The following is a 13,160-nucleotide window of genomic DNA, read 5'->3' as shown; positions in this document are numbered from 1 at the left end:
TTGGGGGCGGGGCCGTTGAGGGTTGGGAGACCGTTGCTGAAAGCAACGATCACGTGGCGGGGGCGCTGGGAGGGGCTGATGTGGTCACGTGACCTGGAGGAGTCACGTGACGGGGCGGGCCGACTCGGGCCACGTGACATGAGGCGAGGTGGGCGGGGTGCTGAAGGGCGCCCGCGACGTCGGCGGCGGTGGCGCGCGGCGGCGGTGACGGAGGTGGTGGCGGCCGGGTCCGCGGCTTCGGGTCAAGCCCCACGGCCCGCCCCCCCTTCCGTCGGCCGCCACCCCGCTGACCCCCGCCCCCTTCCCCTTTGCACCTCTCCTGTGCCCGGCCGGCTCTGTCCGCGCTCGCGCGGTGGGGTGCGGGTGTGCGCAGGCGCGGCGGGGGCGCTTCGCCCCTTTGGGTGGGCGGCAGAGCCCGGGAGCGCGCGGGCGAGACCATGGCGGGCAGCGGCGCGGGGGGCGGTGGTGTCGGGGAGACGAAGGTGATTTACCACCTGGATGAAGAAGAGACTCCCTACCTGGTGAAGATCCCCGTTCCCGCCGAGCGCATCACCCTCGGCGATTTCAAGAGCGTCCTGCAGCGGCCCGCGGGCGCTAAGTACTTTTTCAAGTCTATGGATCAGGATTTCGGGTGAGCGCGAGGCCTAGGTTGGAACTGATGGGGGCTGTGCTGGGGTGGATTGGGCACCGTGGGGGGCCACAGGTCTGCTCTGGACCGTGCTGGGGTTTTCTGGGCTCCAGTGCAGCCGACTGTAGAATGCTGGCGTTAGATTGGGTATCCCAGGACGGGCAAGGTTATGCTTGGACAGATTGAGGCGCACGGAGCTGTAGGACGACGCACCGGGCTCTGCTAAACCAGATTAGGAAAGATTAGGCTATACTGGAATAGAGTGGGACACACTGGTTAATTTGGGGGTATTCTGGGTGGTTTTTCTGGACCATACTACCGCAGACGGGATTGTCTGGAGGCATTCTGGTCCGTACTGACGTAGAGAATGGTGTATTAGGATGTTCTAGGCTGCCTTGGAGTAGATTAGACTGTTCTGGAAAAACTTCGGCAGTTCTGGTCTCTACTGGGTTGGATTGGTTGATTTTAGCTTCTGTTGGGGCCTAGTTTTTATAGAGACACTGTAGAGGGGCAGACGGGGCTTTGGGGGGCTATGCCAGTGCAGATAGCTGCAGGAAGGGATGTTCTAGGCTGTCGCTAAAACATGTCGGGCTATTCTGGAATAATCTGGGTCATTCTGGGCTAGACTAGGACTTTAAATAACAAATGTGTTTATAGTTTTCGAGGCTGATCCCTCCAGGTAGCCAGCCTCAGCCCTTGAAGGCAGGCTGGATTAGACTGGGACAGTCCTGGGCCTAGGATCTCGGAATGGACTGGCCTCAACTGAGAAAGACTGTTGGACAGTGGGACAGCGGGACTGTCTTGGGAGTTACTTGGGAGTCAGATTAAGGTTCTTTTTGTTAGCGGCATTATCTGTGAAATGGACACAATTAACAGAAAGAGTTTAGTGTAGGTAAGTGACAGGAGATAACGTTTTGGTGAATTGTAATTGCAACTAGTATTAAGTCTGATTAGTCTGTAAATGAGGTCACACGGAGTGGAATAATTTGCCAGACTAGACTATGGCGAGACTGGGTTACATCGTGAGGAGTACTGTGTTATATCGAGACAGCGGGATGGTAGTGATTGGGCTGAGTTGCCCCATTGATAACAAATGGGACTAAGTCATTATGTATTCAGGCTGCTAGAACCATATTAGGCTAAAGGGTTAATCAGACAGGCTGTCCTAATTTGGAGGCAAGGATGTGTGTCTGTGAGAGAGACAATCTGTTCAGGACAGAGAGTCTCCTAGTTCACATGTTTATTCAGTAGATACTTTCACGCTCACCAAGCATCAGGTTCATTGCTGTGTGACCAGGATACAGTGTTGGACAGAATAGGCACCTATGATTTCCCGTGGTGGTTGAGAAGAAGGGGCAAGTCCCGTCCATCCCAAGGATCCCGTGGGAGGGATGACCGACCCCAAGGCCGGGGTGCTTAGTGTAGAATTCTGTGCCAGATGAGCCACAGGAGAATGGGAAGCTGGGCTTCACTTCGTGCTCAGCGTCCTGAGAAAGTACCATTCTTCAGTGTAATGGGTATTTTTACGAGGGGAAAGGAAGCACATTGGGGTAGCTCTCTGGGAGTGAGATAGAGAAAACTAAGGAAAGCATGAAATTAGAGACTTTGGACGAAAGGCTTTGGGGCTGGCGTGTGAGGAGCGGGATGGAGGTTGGGGGAGGTGCCATCAAGGGTCCTAAGGTCAGACAGACATTGAGGGCAGCTGGGGTCACTGGAGGCGATGGGACGGCCTTTGAGGTTGAAGTGAGAAGTTTGAATTAGACTCAAGGAAATCTTTGGAGCAGCATGAAAACCTGAGGATGAATTGAGGAGAGGAGGAGAAGGAAGGAAAGGGGTGAATTTGGAGACATTTTAGGTGTGAGAGCAAAGAAGCGGTTCAGCACAGGGACGAGGACTTGGTCAGGGTGTGGGAAAGTCCGCGTCCTTGACCGGACAAAGATCGGGAGAAGCCTTGAATGGGGGTGCGTTGGGGGGTGGCGCTAGGCCATTCTCACCGGCCTTTATGCCGTCTCTCGGCAGGGTGGTGAAGGAGGAGATTTCGGATGACAACGCCCGCCTTCCCTGCTTCAACGGAAGGGTGGTGTCCTGGGTGAGTGCCCCATCCCTCCTGTGTCCCAGGCTGCGCTGAGCTTCAGTCTGCCACCTGTCCAGGAGCTGGACGCCCTGGCTCCTTGCTGCCTCACCTGTTCAGAGAGCCAGTGGAGCTCCTCAGCCTCTGCTGCTCGCTCCTGCTTTTTCTGTGCATTTCACCGGCCATGTGCTCGCTCAGACCCTGTCCTCTCCCCAAGTCCCTTCCCTTACTCTCACCTTGGACGCATCTTTCAGCTAGTGTCATCAGATAACCCCCAACCCGAGATGGCTCCCCCAGCCCACGAGCCTCGGACAGAACTGGCGCCACCCCCCCCACCATTACCCCCTTTGCCCCCGGAGAGGACCAGCGGCATTGGGGACTCCAGGCCTCCATCCTTCCAGTGAGTCTTTGAGGTTCTTGAGTCTAGGGGAGGGAGGTGAGGAGGGGACTCAAGCCCCTTGGCGGGGGGGGGGGGGAGAAGTTGAGGAGGTGAAGCCCTGTCCCCCTGATGTGTCCCTGCCCCCCTCCCAGCCCTAATGTGTCCAGCAGCCGGGAAAACCTGGAGCCTGAGACAGAAACGGAGTCGGTTGTGTCTCTGCGGCGGGAGCGGCCTCGCAGGAGAGACAGCAGTGAGCATGGCGGTGAGGGGGGCAGGCCCCGAGGGCCGGGTATGCCGGGAGCTGGGGAGGGCTTGGGTCAGGCCCGAGCTATGCTAAAGGTGAGCAGCGAGAGGTCTGGGTTCTGAGGTTCCTGTTGACACGCAGCGGGGGGCCACAGGCCCAGTGGCCCCTCCAGGCTGGAGCGCCACCTGGCTGGGTACGAGAGCTCCTCCACCCTCATGACCAGCGAGCTGGAGAGCACCAGCCTGGGGGACTCAGACGAGGATGACACCATGAGCAGGTATGGCACCCGCCCCTTCTCTTCCCGCGTCCAGCAGCGCCTCCCCTCGCTCTGCCTGCGAGCTCCCCTTCCTGACCTCCTGACAGGTTCAGCAGCTCCACAGAGCAGAGCAGCGCCTCCCGTCTTCTCAAGCGCCACCGGCGGCGGAGGAAACAGCGGCCACCCCGCCTGGAGAGGGTGAGGGGGTTCTGGCGGGACAGCTGGACCTTGGAGAAGCTGGGGGCCCTGATTTAGGGGGCACAGGAAGTGCGACTCCGGGGCTTGTCCCCGGGTCATTGGAGGCAGCCCAGCTCCTTCCCGTGTCCCCCACAGGCCTCGTCCTTCAGCAGCGTCACCGACTCCACCATGTCGCTCAACATCATCACGGTCACGCTGAACATGGGTATGCGGGGGCACGGGGCCAGGCCTCCGGGGCGGGGGATCCAGTGCCGGGCGGGCTTCCCCTCGTCACGTGCGCTCCCTCCGCAGAGAAGTACAACTTCCTGGGCATCTCCATCGTGGGCCAGAGCAACGAGCGGGGCGATGGCGGCATCTACATCGGCTCCATCATGAAGGGGGGTGCCGTGGCGGCCGACGGGCGCATCGAGCCGGGCGACATGCTGCTGCAGGTGGGCTGCGCTGGGGCTGCGGGCGGGGGGCTGTCCGCCTTGCCTTCCTCTGACCCGCTGGCCCGGCTTCCAGGTGAACGACATGAACTTCGAGAACATGAGCAACGACGATGCAGTGCGGGTGCTGCGGGACATCGTGCACAAGCCGGGGTGAGCCGCTGGGCCGGCCGGGGCCCTCTGGTCTGCTCTCCCAGTGCCTCCGGCTTGGGCGGCGCGTGGGGCGGGGGGGGGCGGATGCCGCATGACGTCGAGGGTCCAGGGAGTGTGCAGGGCAGAACCGCTTAGCATGACAAATCAGCGTGGGGCGAGGGAGTGCCTGCGTGACCCCCACCTGGATTGGGAGCTGGGGGGCCGCAGATGCCTCTGACATCCACTTGACACGGTCTTTCCCCGTGTGTGGTGTGCATGCGTGTGCGTGTGTCCGTCCCTGTCCTTGAACGGCGTGGCGTGGCTTCCCTGTTCCTGGACCGGCTCCAAATGGACCCGTAGCGCATGTGCTCCTTCGTGTCTGTCAGCATCGTTTCTGGAGTTGTCCATGTCAGCGGGTTCCCTGCCCCGGACCCTCCCCGCCTCGGCCCTGTAGCCCAGCCCCGTGTGTGGTCTGTTCTCTGTCCCCTCCATCCGGCTTCCCAAGACGCGGCCCCGCCACCCCTGTGTGACTACTGCTCCCTTCCCCACAGCCCCATAGTGCTGACGGTGGCTAAGTGCTGGGATCCCTCTCCTCAGGCCTATTTCACTCTTCCTCGAAGTGAGTGCAGCAGGGGCAGGAGACTGGGGAGCTGGGGTTGGGGCTCCAGGTGACAGGAAGCGGTGGAGGAGGGTCAGGGCAGGGGGCTGGGAGTCTGAGTCGGGGAGCGGCAGGGAAACGATCACGGGGGCCTTCTCTGTCCCAGATGAGCCCATCCAGCCCATCGACCCCGCTGCCTGGGTGTCTCACTCCGCTGCGCTGACTGGCACCTTCCCGGCCTATCCCGGCTCCTCGTCCATGAGCACCATGACATCGGGGTCCTCTCTGCCTGAGGGTGAGCCCCCAGCCCACCTTACCCTCCCCTCCCTCTCACCTGTGCTGTGGCCCGCCGCTCCTTGGCAGTGGGCCCTAACTCTGACCCCTTGTTTTTTCTCGGACAGGCTGTGAGGGCCGGGGTCTCTCCATCCACACGGACATGGCGTCTGTGACCAAGGCCATGGCGGCCCCCGAGTCCGGGCTGGAAGTTCGGGACCGCATGTGGCTCAAGATCACTATCCCTAACGCCTTTCTGGGTATGGCTGGGTCCTGGACAGGCGGCCTGGGACGGAGGCCCCAGCTGGGAACGGCTGGGCGGGGGTGAGGCCGGTGTGGGGGCCGAGAACCTGAGCGCCTCTCTGCTCCGGGTGCTCGCAGGCTCGGACGTGGTGGACTGGCTCTACCATCATGTGGAAGGCTTTCCTGAGCGGCGGGAGGCCCGCAAGTATGCCAGCGGGCTGCTCAAGGCAGGTCTCATCCGACACACCGTGAACAAGATCACCTTCTCCGAGCAGTGCTATTACGTCTTCGGGGACCTCAGCGGCGGCTGTGAGAGCTGTGAGTTTCTGTCCTGGCCCCCAGAGGGCGGCTCCCACCCTGCCCCTCCAGCCGCACCCCCCTGCCCTGGCTGGCGACTCCCAGCCGTGTTCTGTGGGCGAACTTGCGCTGGGTGCGGAGCTGGGGACGGGCTGTCTCCCGAGTCTCACGGGAGTGCGTGGGACTTGTGGCCCTGGGTGAGCTCTGCCCTCACGGCAGTGGCCCAGGGGAGTTTGCTGTCAGAGGAGCTTGTCTTCGGCCTCCCCCCCGCCCTGCGGGGATGGCTCTGGGGAAATGGCACCTCTTGAAGCAGGGACTCTTGGTCTCCTCTCCTGCTTTCCAGACCTCGTCAACCTGTCTCTGAATGACAATGATGGCTCCAGCGGGGCGTCGGACCAGGACACCTTGGCTCCTCTGCCTGGGGCGACCCCCTGGCCCCTGCTGCCCACCTTCTCATACCAGTACCCGGCCCCGCACCCATACAGCCCCCAGCCGCCACCCTACCACGAGCTCTCGTCCTACACCTACGGGGCCGGCAGTGCCAGTAGCCAGCACAGCGAGGGTAAGTCACTGTCCAACGTCAGTGCTGCCGGAGGCTGGGGAGGGGGACACCAGGGAGGAGAGGCGGGGGCAGGGGCTGGGGAGGCCAAGGGAGGCTGGGCCAGGGCTCAGGTGGCCCCATCCCCTCCACCCCCACAGGGAGCCGGAGCAGTGGGTCAACGCGCAGCGATGGGGGGGCAGGGCGTACAGGGAGGCCTGAGGAGCGGGCCCCAGAGTCCAAGTCCGGCAGCGGCAGTGAGTCCGAGCCCTCCAGCCGCGGGGGCAGCCTCCGGCGGGGCGGGGATCCAGGCGGGGCTGATGGGGGCCCTCCCCCTTCCAGAGGCTCGTCAGGGGGTGCTCCCAATCTCCGAGCCCACCCTGGCCTCCATCCCTATGGACCGCCCCCCGGGATGGCCCTCCCCTACAATCCCATGATGGTGGTCATGATGCCGCCACCTCCACCCCCTGTCCCTCCAGCCGTGCAGCCCCCCGGGGCCCCTCCGGTCAGAGACCTGGGCTCTGTGCCCCCAGAACTGACGGCGAGCCGCCAAAGCTTCCACATGGCCATGGGCAACCCCAGTGAGTTCTTTGTGGACGTTATGTAGAGTGCACAGCAGGGGCCGTGTCGATCTCTTCCCTTGGCCTGTGCTTGGTGCTTCTGTGCGTCCTGTGCCCTCCGAGGGGCTTGCCACTGTGACTCTCACCAGCAGTGCCTGGTCCCTCCCCTTCCCTCGGGGGGTGTACAAGGGACCTTTGGTTATTTTTAGCTTTACTGTTTTTGTAAGCCTTTGGGGGGGGGATTGAAATAGACTTTCGTACGTTTTTTGATTATTTTTTTAGTAGACACTTCCCTTTTTATATGAAGAATCCCTGTCTCCTGGGTCCCTTCTTCTAACCCCAAAATGTGACCTTCTGCTCTGCCCGCCCCATCCGCTGTGTCCTGTGTAGGGTGGGAGGCGGGCAGTGGTACCCTGGGAGGAGGAAGGGGGTGGGCACCTAGCCAGCAGTCAGAGGCAGCTGGGGTGTTTGGTATTGGGGGCCCACGTAGCTGCTTTTGTTACTCTATTTATTTAGTCACTTGTATAAAACGAAATAAAGCAAAAGGGGCAAACTCCCCACGCTTCTGGCTCCTTTCTTTGGGAGGGAGGCAGGCAGCGAGGGAAAGACGAGACCGCAGCGGAGCGTGGCTTGCGAGAACCTTTATTGAAAGGCCCCAGGGCCGGCCCCTCTTTAAGGCAGAACCAGGGCCTGCAGGAGGGGGGCTGGGCTTGAGAGAAGGCACTTGTCAGGCCAGGCCCTGGTGGGGAGCAGTCAGAAGCCGAGGGGGTTGCTGGTGACCATGCCGCCACGCTCCACCAAGGCCTTGGAGATGCTTTTGAAGTTCCGGAAGAGCTCCTGTTGCTGCGGGTCGGACTGCAGGGCAGCCATGCTCTCCCGGACCCGGGCTGCCGCCTGTGGACAGACGAGGAGGGGTTCAGGCCTGTGCCTCATGCCCCCGCCTGCCCTTGGTAACCCTGAATCTCACCTCGATACACCAGCTGTCACAGAGCATCTTCTCGTGCTGGGCTGTAGGGTGGCCCTCGCTCAGGGATCTTGAGGCCCTGGCACCAGGCAGGGAGGGAAAACCAACCTGGGCCGTGAGCCTGGCCCGGGACCCCCGCCACCCCCGCCGCCGGGCTGCCTCCCCCTCCGCCGCCTCACCTGGACAGAACTACCACCATGGCGTAGAGGTCAATGGCACTGTCTGCCAGACGCTGCAGCACGAACTGTTCATCTGTCAGGTAGATGGTCGGGGCCGGTTGGTGAATGCTGGGGGTGGGCAGCGGGGGGAGGAGCAGGAGGGAGTGGGAACGGGGCGGAGGGGGGTTCACTCACTGACGATCCCCTTCTTGTGTTTTATCAGCTTGGCCTCCACCACGCTGGCAAACTGCTCCAGAGCCTTCACTGTCTGAACAGAGGGAAGGCACTCAGGGGGCCCAGCCGCACCAGCCTCCTGACACCGGCTGCCGTCCCCCCTCCACCCGACTGCTCACCAGCTCTCCGCTCCGATTCAGCTCCTGGTGGATGACGCCACTGAGACTCAGGCCACTGCCCAGCCCTGCCCGCCTTCAAGAAAGGGGGAGAGTGACTGGTTAGTCGCCTCGGCCCGGGCCGGCCTGCCCTGACCCGGCCTGCCCTGACCTGGCCTGCCCTGACCCGGCCTGCCCGAGGCTTACCTCCTCAACTGCTTGCCCGCCTCTCCTAGCAAGAGACCAGCATTCCCAAAGGGATTCTTTAGAGCATTGCCAAGTCCAGAAAGTTCCTTTCCTTTGTCCTGTGTGGGAAGAGGGTCCAACAGTCAGGACGTGCTCTTCTCCCCACTTCTTCCCCCCAATTCCCTCTTACCATACAGCCCTGCAGAGCCACAAACAGCCGGAGAATGTCGTTCGTCCCCTCAAAGATCCGGAAAATGCGAAGATCTCGGAGAACGCGTTCCACTCCAGGCTCCTGCCACAGGGGAAGCCAGACCACACGGCCTTGCTAAGCGGCGCCCACCCGTCCCTGCTGTGGCCGTGGCGGCCACCCCAGGCAGAGCACCATTCCGTACCTTCATGAAACCCATGCCGCCCATGATCTGGATGCACTCATCCGTCACCTTCCAGGCCGCCTCCTGGGGACCGAGAATCACGTAAGATTGGTCTTGGAGCCAAGCTCCTACCCTGGGCTCTCCCGCCCTGTAGGCCGGGGGCCTCACCGAGCCAAAGATTTTACTGATGGCGGCCTCGATCTGGAAGTCCGTGGCTCCCTGGTCCATGTTGGCACTCACCATGTAAGCCATGGACTGAGGTTGCGTGGTTGGGAGGCGGGAAGGAAAAGGATGGCGTCAGACTCCCCCCGATCGCCCGAAGCTCCCAAGACCAGATCGGCCCTAGCTCCTCGCGGCCCTTGCCTTCACCTAGCTCCACCTGTCAGGCCCCGGGGAGGAACTTGGTCCCCTGAGCCAGTGCATCAGGGGCCTCTAGGCACTGGACTTCTTTGAAAGGGGTGAAGAAGGGTAGGGGTGCAGGTGGAATCACCTTCAGGGACTTGGAAGAACGAAGGGCACCGCTCTCCCCCTTCGACAGCTGAGCTGACTATGCCTCCCCGCATCCCCTAGGGCATTGGTGTAAAGCTGGAGACCCACTGCCCCAGGTGCTGCTGGGAGTTGTAGTCTGACCCGACTGGGAGGAAGGCCACGGCGCTCTGGGGAAGGGGTGTGGGAGGACCCTCACCTCGGTCACGTACTGCAGCATAGCCATCCGGGCCAGCTTCTCCTGGATCAGCCCAAAGTTGTGAATTTTCTCCCCAAACTGGGTACGATTGGCAGCATGGTCCACCTGGAAGAGGGCATGTGTGTCGCAGCGTGATTCTATAGTTTCCCTCCGCTGGGGGGGGCGGGGCTGGGAGGGATAGCCTGCTGGGAGGGGAGGGGGAACCTGCAAGGGGCCAGGGCCGCCTGGGAAGGGGGACAGCGTGACTCTGCTTCGGCTAGCTGGAACTCAAGCAGGACACTCACCGCCTTAGCAATGATGCTCCTCATGGTGCCTGCAAGGGCCGCGGCCATGCCGAACCTTCCATTGTTGAGGATGTGCATGGCCACCTTGAAGCCGCCCCCCACCTCGCCCAGCACGTTCTCCGACGGCACCCGTACTCCGTCAAAGTACACTTCTGCCGTGTTCGAGGCCTTGATGCCCATCTTCTTCTCGGGGGGCCCGCTGTGACAGGGCAGGGAGAGAAGCAGAGGTGTGCTCAACAGACTGCTGTGGGATGACGGGGGTGGGGTCATTTTGTAGGAGCCCTGGAAGCATCACAGCTGCCAGCCTGGGAGAGGGTGTAGGCAACAGTGCCTGCCTGCCCAGAGGGTAAGGACGCCTGGGTTCTCTATCCTACCAGATGCTGGGCTCACTGGTGGCAGGAGCCAGAGCTTTCTCTCAGCTCTGTGCATCTGTGCAGCTTAATCCCAAAGGGAACATGCCGTCCAACGGCTTTGGGTTTCATACACATCCCCAAGGTGACCCGTAACGCCGTCTGCCCGGATGTCAGTGCTGTGCCCTGAACTGACTTTCTTTTCCCCAAGCCCACTCACTGGGTGACCCCTCCAAAGCTCCGCTCCACCACGAAAGCTGTGATCTTCTCCTTCACGGCCCCCGTGGCTGCGTCTGTAATTGGTGTCTTGGCAAAGACGGTGAATACATCTGCCAGGCCCCCGTTACTATGGAAAAATGAGGGGCAGTCAGGGTGCGGGGGACAGAGCAGTGGGGCCTGAAACTGGGAAGAGGTGGAGAGGAGGAGACAAAGTGGGGGGAGGGGGAAGATTGCCTGATCCAGATCTTGCTTCCATTGAGGGTATAATATTTTCCACAGGGGCTGGGCACAGCGGCAGTTCGGATGGAGGCTGCATCGGACCCACTGGAGGGCTCGGTTAGACAGAAAGCAGCTATGGTTTCCCCTGTTGCAGAGAGAGTGCCTTTAAACTGGGTCCCGAGGGGCATCAGAGGCCCCTCACTGTCCCTACCCTGCCACAGGCAGCTCCCTCAACACTTTTGGCCTCGGTCAGCTTCGTGTTTCCCGACCAGCACACTGATGGCTTCCCAGTATCTCCAACTGACATGCCCCGCTATGCGGTGACCTCCGTCCCACGAGCCTGATTTGTACCAAGCCCAGGACACCCCCAGTCCCTGGGTCTCCTGGGGCTGCCTCACCAGATGCCAGTTTGGGGAGGTATTTTTCTTTCTGGGCCTTTGTGCCAAAGAGCAGGATGCCTTTGAAGCCGATGCTCTGATGGGCCCCCAGGGTGATTCCCACGCCAAGGTCATGCGTGCCCACGATCTCCACCAGGCGGGCGTACTGCGGGGGGAAAGCAGGCCTCCAGGGCTGTTACTGGCTGCCCCGTGGGGGCCTTAGCAGGAAAGTGTGGGCAACAGGGCAGGGGCTGACCTGGGCATCCCCACACGGTGACTGGGGAGAGGAAATGTCCCCATGGCAGAGAGGGACACTAGTAGGGAGGCTTCGTATCCTCCTGTCAGTCCCTTCCGTTGGGACTTGTAAACCTAGGTGAGGTCCTTGGCCCTAAGGGACTGCATATAGTTAACTTTGGAAAGGCTGGAGAGACAGGTGGTTGCTTTGTTGGGATCACTGTATGGATTGGCACAGTCACCGTCCCAGAGGCCCCAAGGGCAGTTACTTCACAAACAAACCCTGGGTCAGGTGAGAACTTAATCCACCAAGTTGGAGTAGACTGGGATGCTGGTGGGGGTGGGGGGGAGCCGTCCCTCACCTGGGTGTTGCAGAGGCCCACACCACCCAGTTCACTGGGCACCTGCAGACCGAAGGCCCCCAGCTCCTTGAGGCCCTGCATGGTGGTCTCCTCCACCTTCTCCATCATGTCATTCTTGGCAGCATCGTTCACCTCCTGGAGAAGGCACGCTCCTTTGAAGCTGCTTGACACCTCTCCCGCGCCCTCGGGGGCCAAAGTCCTGTATTCCCCCACCCCAGTGACTCCTCACCTCGAAGAAACGAGACACAGGCCCCACCAGCTCTTTAAGGAACTGTGCCTGCTCCTCGTTGAGCACTGTGGGGGATGTGGAACAGGCTGGTCAGGTCACCCCTGCAGTCACGGACGTTGCCCTGCCCCACCCAGCTCTGACTACCCCTTACCAGATGGGTAAGGGAAGACCTGGTCGGTGGTGAGCTGGCCTTTGAACATCCCCACAGCGAAAGACTTCGATTCCTGCGCAGGGAGAAGGGGGTTTCAGGGATCTGTCTGCTGGGGTGGGTGAGCCCCTGGCCTAGCTCCTCCCGGCCTGGAGGCCACATACCGCCTTGGCCTCCTTCTCCCTGGTCGAAGCCTCGGGGGGTAGGGAATCTGACTTCTCCAGAACCGCCTGGGGGAAAGGGATAGTTAGCGAGGCTGGGGAATTAGCGTTCGAAGAGCCAAGGAGACCCCGGGGGAAGATCTGGGTGCCGGCGAAGGGCGTGTGCGCCGATCTTTCCGCCAGTTCATCAGGGCACCCTGGCCTGCCCTTTCCCCCACTTTCGGCGCCAGGCCGGGCGGCAGGTGCCCGGGACAGAGAGGGAGACCCCTGCCGGCGGCGGGGAAGGGGAGCCGAGGCCGACCCCCCACTCCCACACCGCGCGCCCCATGCCGCCGTCACTCACCTGAGCGGCCCCACTGGCATAGGGTCGGCGGGCCAGGCCGGGCGGCGGGTGCCCCAGGAGCGCACTTGTCCGCGAGCTGTGGGGAGCGGGGTTCAGTCCTGGCGCGGTCCCCAAACCCGCTGTCAAGCCCCCCGCCCCATCCCTCCTGTCCCAACACGCACCTTCCGACCCCCAACCTCCGCAGCTGCCGCCCCACGCCCGGGGCTATCCGTGCCGCCTGCATCTCCGAGCCGCTTCGGGCGCCGCTCACTCGACCTCGGACCTACCGCTGTCGTCCCGTCCGCCGAAGTCTGGGTGTCCCCTCCAGTCTTGACTCATCGTCCACAATGCGGCGGGAGGTTGGTGGGCGGGGCTTCCGGTCGCCGGGGATGCTGGGAGGTGTAGTTCCGGAGCGCCCCCCCCAGCCCCTGCATTCTGGTTGACCTAGGGCGATCTCCAAATGTCCCCGTCTCCCCCAAACGCCTTCATCCCGCCCGTCCGAACTAGAGTGTAGCCCTCGGAAGGGGTGATGGGATAGGCTGGGGCGGAAAAGGGAGGAGCTTAGGCGACTGCAGCCAGAGAGATGGAAGGTAGACCAAAAGGAGGACTTCCCAGGTGGAGTTGGATGGAAGAGGTGGGAAGAAAGAAGTGTTAAGATAGATGCCATAGGTAGGAGGAAGGAAAGACGACCCTTTGGGCTCTCTCGTGAAATCCGTC

At 61.8% G+C, this 13,160-nt stretch overlaps 2 protein-coding genes across 6 annotated transcripts; one reads left to right on the top strand and one right to left on the bottom strand.

Moving 5' to 3' along the window:
- The first annotated feature begins 163 nt into the window (after window positions 1–163).
- On the top strand, window positions 164–7,401 carry DVL2 (dishevelled segment polarity protein 2). 4 transcript variants are annotated; one of them, XM_087867536.1, is made up of 15 exons: window positions 164–631; window positions 2,648–2,717; window positions 2,954–3,099; window positions 3,249–3,328; window positions 3,464–3,599; window positions 3,686–3,776; window positions 3,912–3,981; window positions 4,068–4,207; window positions 4,281–4,357; window positions 4,888–4,955; window positions 5,101–5,229; window positions 5,336–5,467; window positions 5,589–5,768; window positions 6,091–6,309; window positions 6,447–7,401. In XM_087867536.1, the coding sequence occupies exons 1-15, from the start codon at window positions 438–440 to the stop codon at window positions 6,890–6,892; spliced, it is 2,178 nt and encodes a 725-aa protein (XP_087723662.1). In that variant the 5' UTR covers window positions 164–437; the 3' UTR covers window positions 6,893–7,401. The 4 variants fall into 4 exon arrangements, with proteins under 4 accessions (XP_087723662.1, XP_045653366.2, XP_045653365.2 ...); XM_045797410.2 differs by having other exon boundaries at window positions 3,249–3,340; XM_045797409.2 differs by having other exon boundaries at window positions 3,231–3,328.
- Window positions 7,402–7,471: 70 nt separating this feature from the next.
- Window positions 7,472–12,799, bottom strand: ACADVL (acyl-CoA dehydrogenase very long chain). 2 transcript variants are annotated; one of them, XM_045797413.2, is made up of 20 exons: window positions 12,626–12,798; window positions 12,465–12,540; window positions 12,125–12,190; window positions 11,964–12,036; window positions 11,813–11,877; window positions 11,584–11,718; window positions 11,009–11,153; window positions 10,626–10,755; window positions 10,393–10,518; window positions 9,823–10,021; window positions 9,539–9,643; window positions 9,022–9,108; window positions 8,875–8,937; window positions 8,673–8,774; window positions 8,504–8,601; window positions 8,321–8,393; window positions 8,163–8,235; window positions 7,989–8,061; window positions 7,813–7,888; window positions 7,472–7,739 (listed from the first exon to the last, which is right to left on the bottom strand). In XM_045797413.2, the coding sequence occupies exons 1-20, from the start codon at window positions 12,685–12,687 to the stop codon at window positions 7,599–7,601; spliced, it is 1,968 nt and encodes a 655-aa protein (XP_045653369.2). In that variant the 5' UTR covers window positions 12,688–12,798; the 3' UTR covers window positions 7,472–7,598. The 2 variants fall into 2 exon arrangements, with proteins under 2 accessions (XP_045653369.2, XP_087723663.1); XM_087867537.1 differs by lacking the exon at window positions 8,673–8,774 and having other exon boundaries at window positions 12,626–12,799.
- Between the last annotated feature and the right edge of the window lie 361 nt (window positions 12,800–13,160).

The sequence above is a fragment of the Ursus americanus genome, chromosome 14 (assembly GCF_024610735.1).
Source record: "Ursus americanus isolate L20-20 chromosome 14, mUrsAme1.1.p, whole genome shotgun sequence".
NCBI classification, from domain to species: domain Eukaryota; kingdom Metazoa; phylum Chordata; class Mammalia; order Carnivora; family Ursidae; genus Ursus; species Ursus americanus.
The sequence above is the reverse complement of the archived record's forward strand: the minus strand, read 5'-3'. Positions and strand labels throughout refer to the sequence as shown.

Coding starts and splice junctions, on each gene's coding strand:
- DVL2 (XM_045797408.2), top strand. CDS start 438: ATGGCGGGCAGCGGCGCGGGGGGCGGTGGTGTCGGGGAGACGAAGGTG. Junction 3,600..3,685: donor GAGGATGACACCATGAGCAG/GTATGGCACCCG, acceptor ACCTCCTGACAG/GTTCAGCAGCTCCACAGAGC. Junction 5,230..5,335: donor GGGGTCCTCTCTGCCTGAGG/GTGAGCCCCCAG, acceptor TTTCTCGGACAG/GCTGTGAGGGCCGGGGTCTC.
- ACADVL (XM_045797413.2), bottom strand. CDS start 12,687: ATGCAGGCGGCACGGATAGCCCCGGGCGTGGGGCGGCAGCTGCGGAGG. Junction 11,154..11,583: donor TGGGCCTCTGCAACACCCAG/GTGAGGGACGGC, acceptor TTCCCCCCGCAG/TACGCCCGCCTGGTGGAGAT. Junction 8,236..8,320: donor TGAATCGGAGCGGAGAGCTG/GTGAGCAGTCGG, acceptor CCCTCTGTTCAG/ACAGTGAAGGCTCTGGAGCA.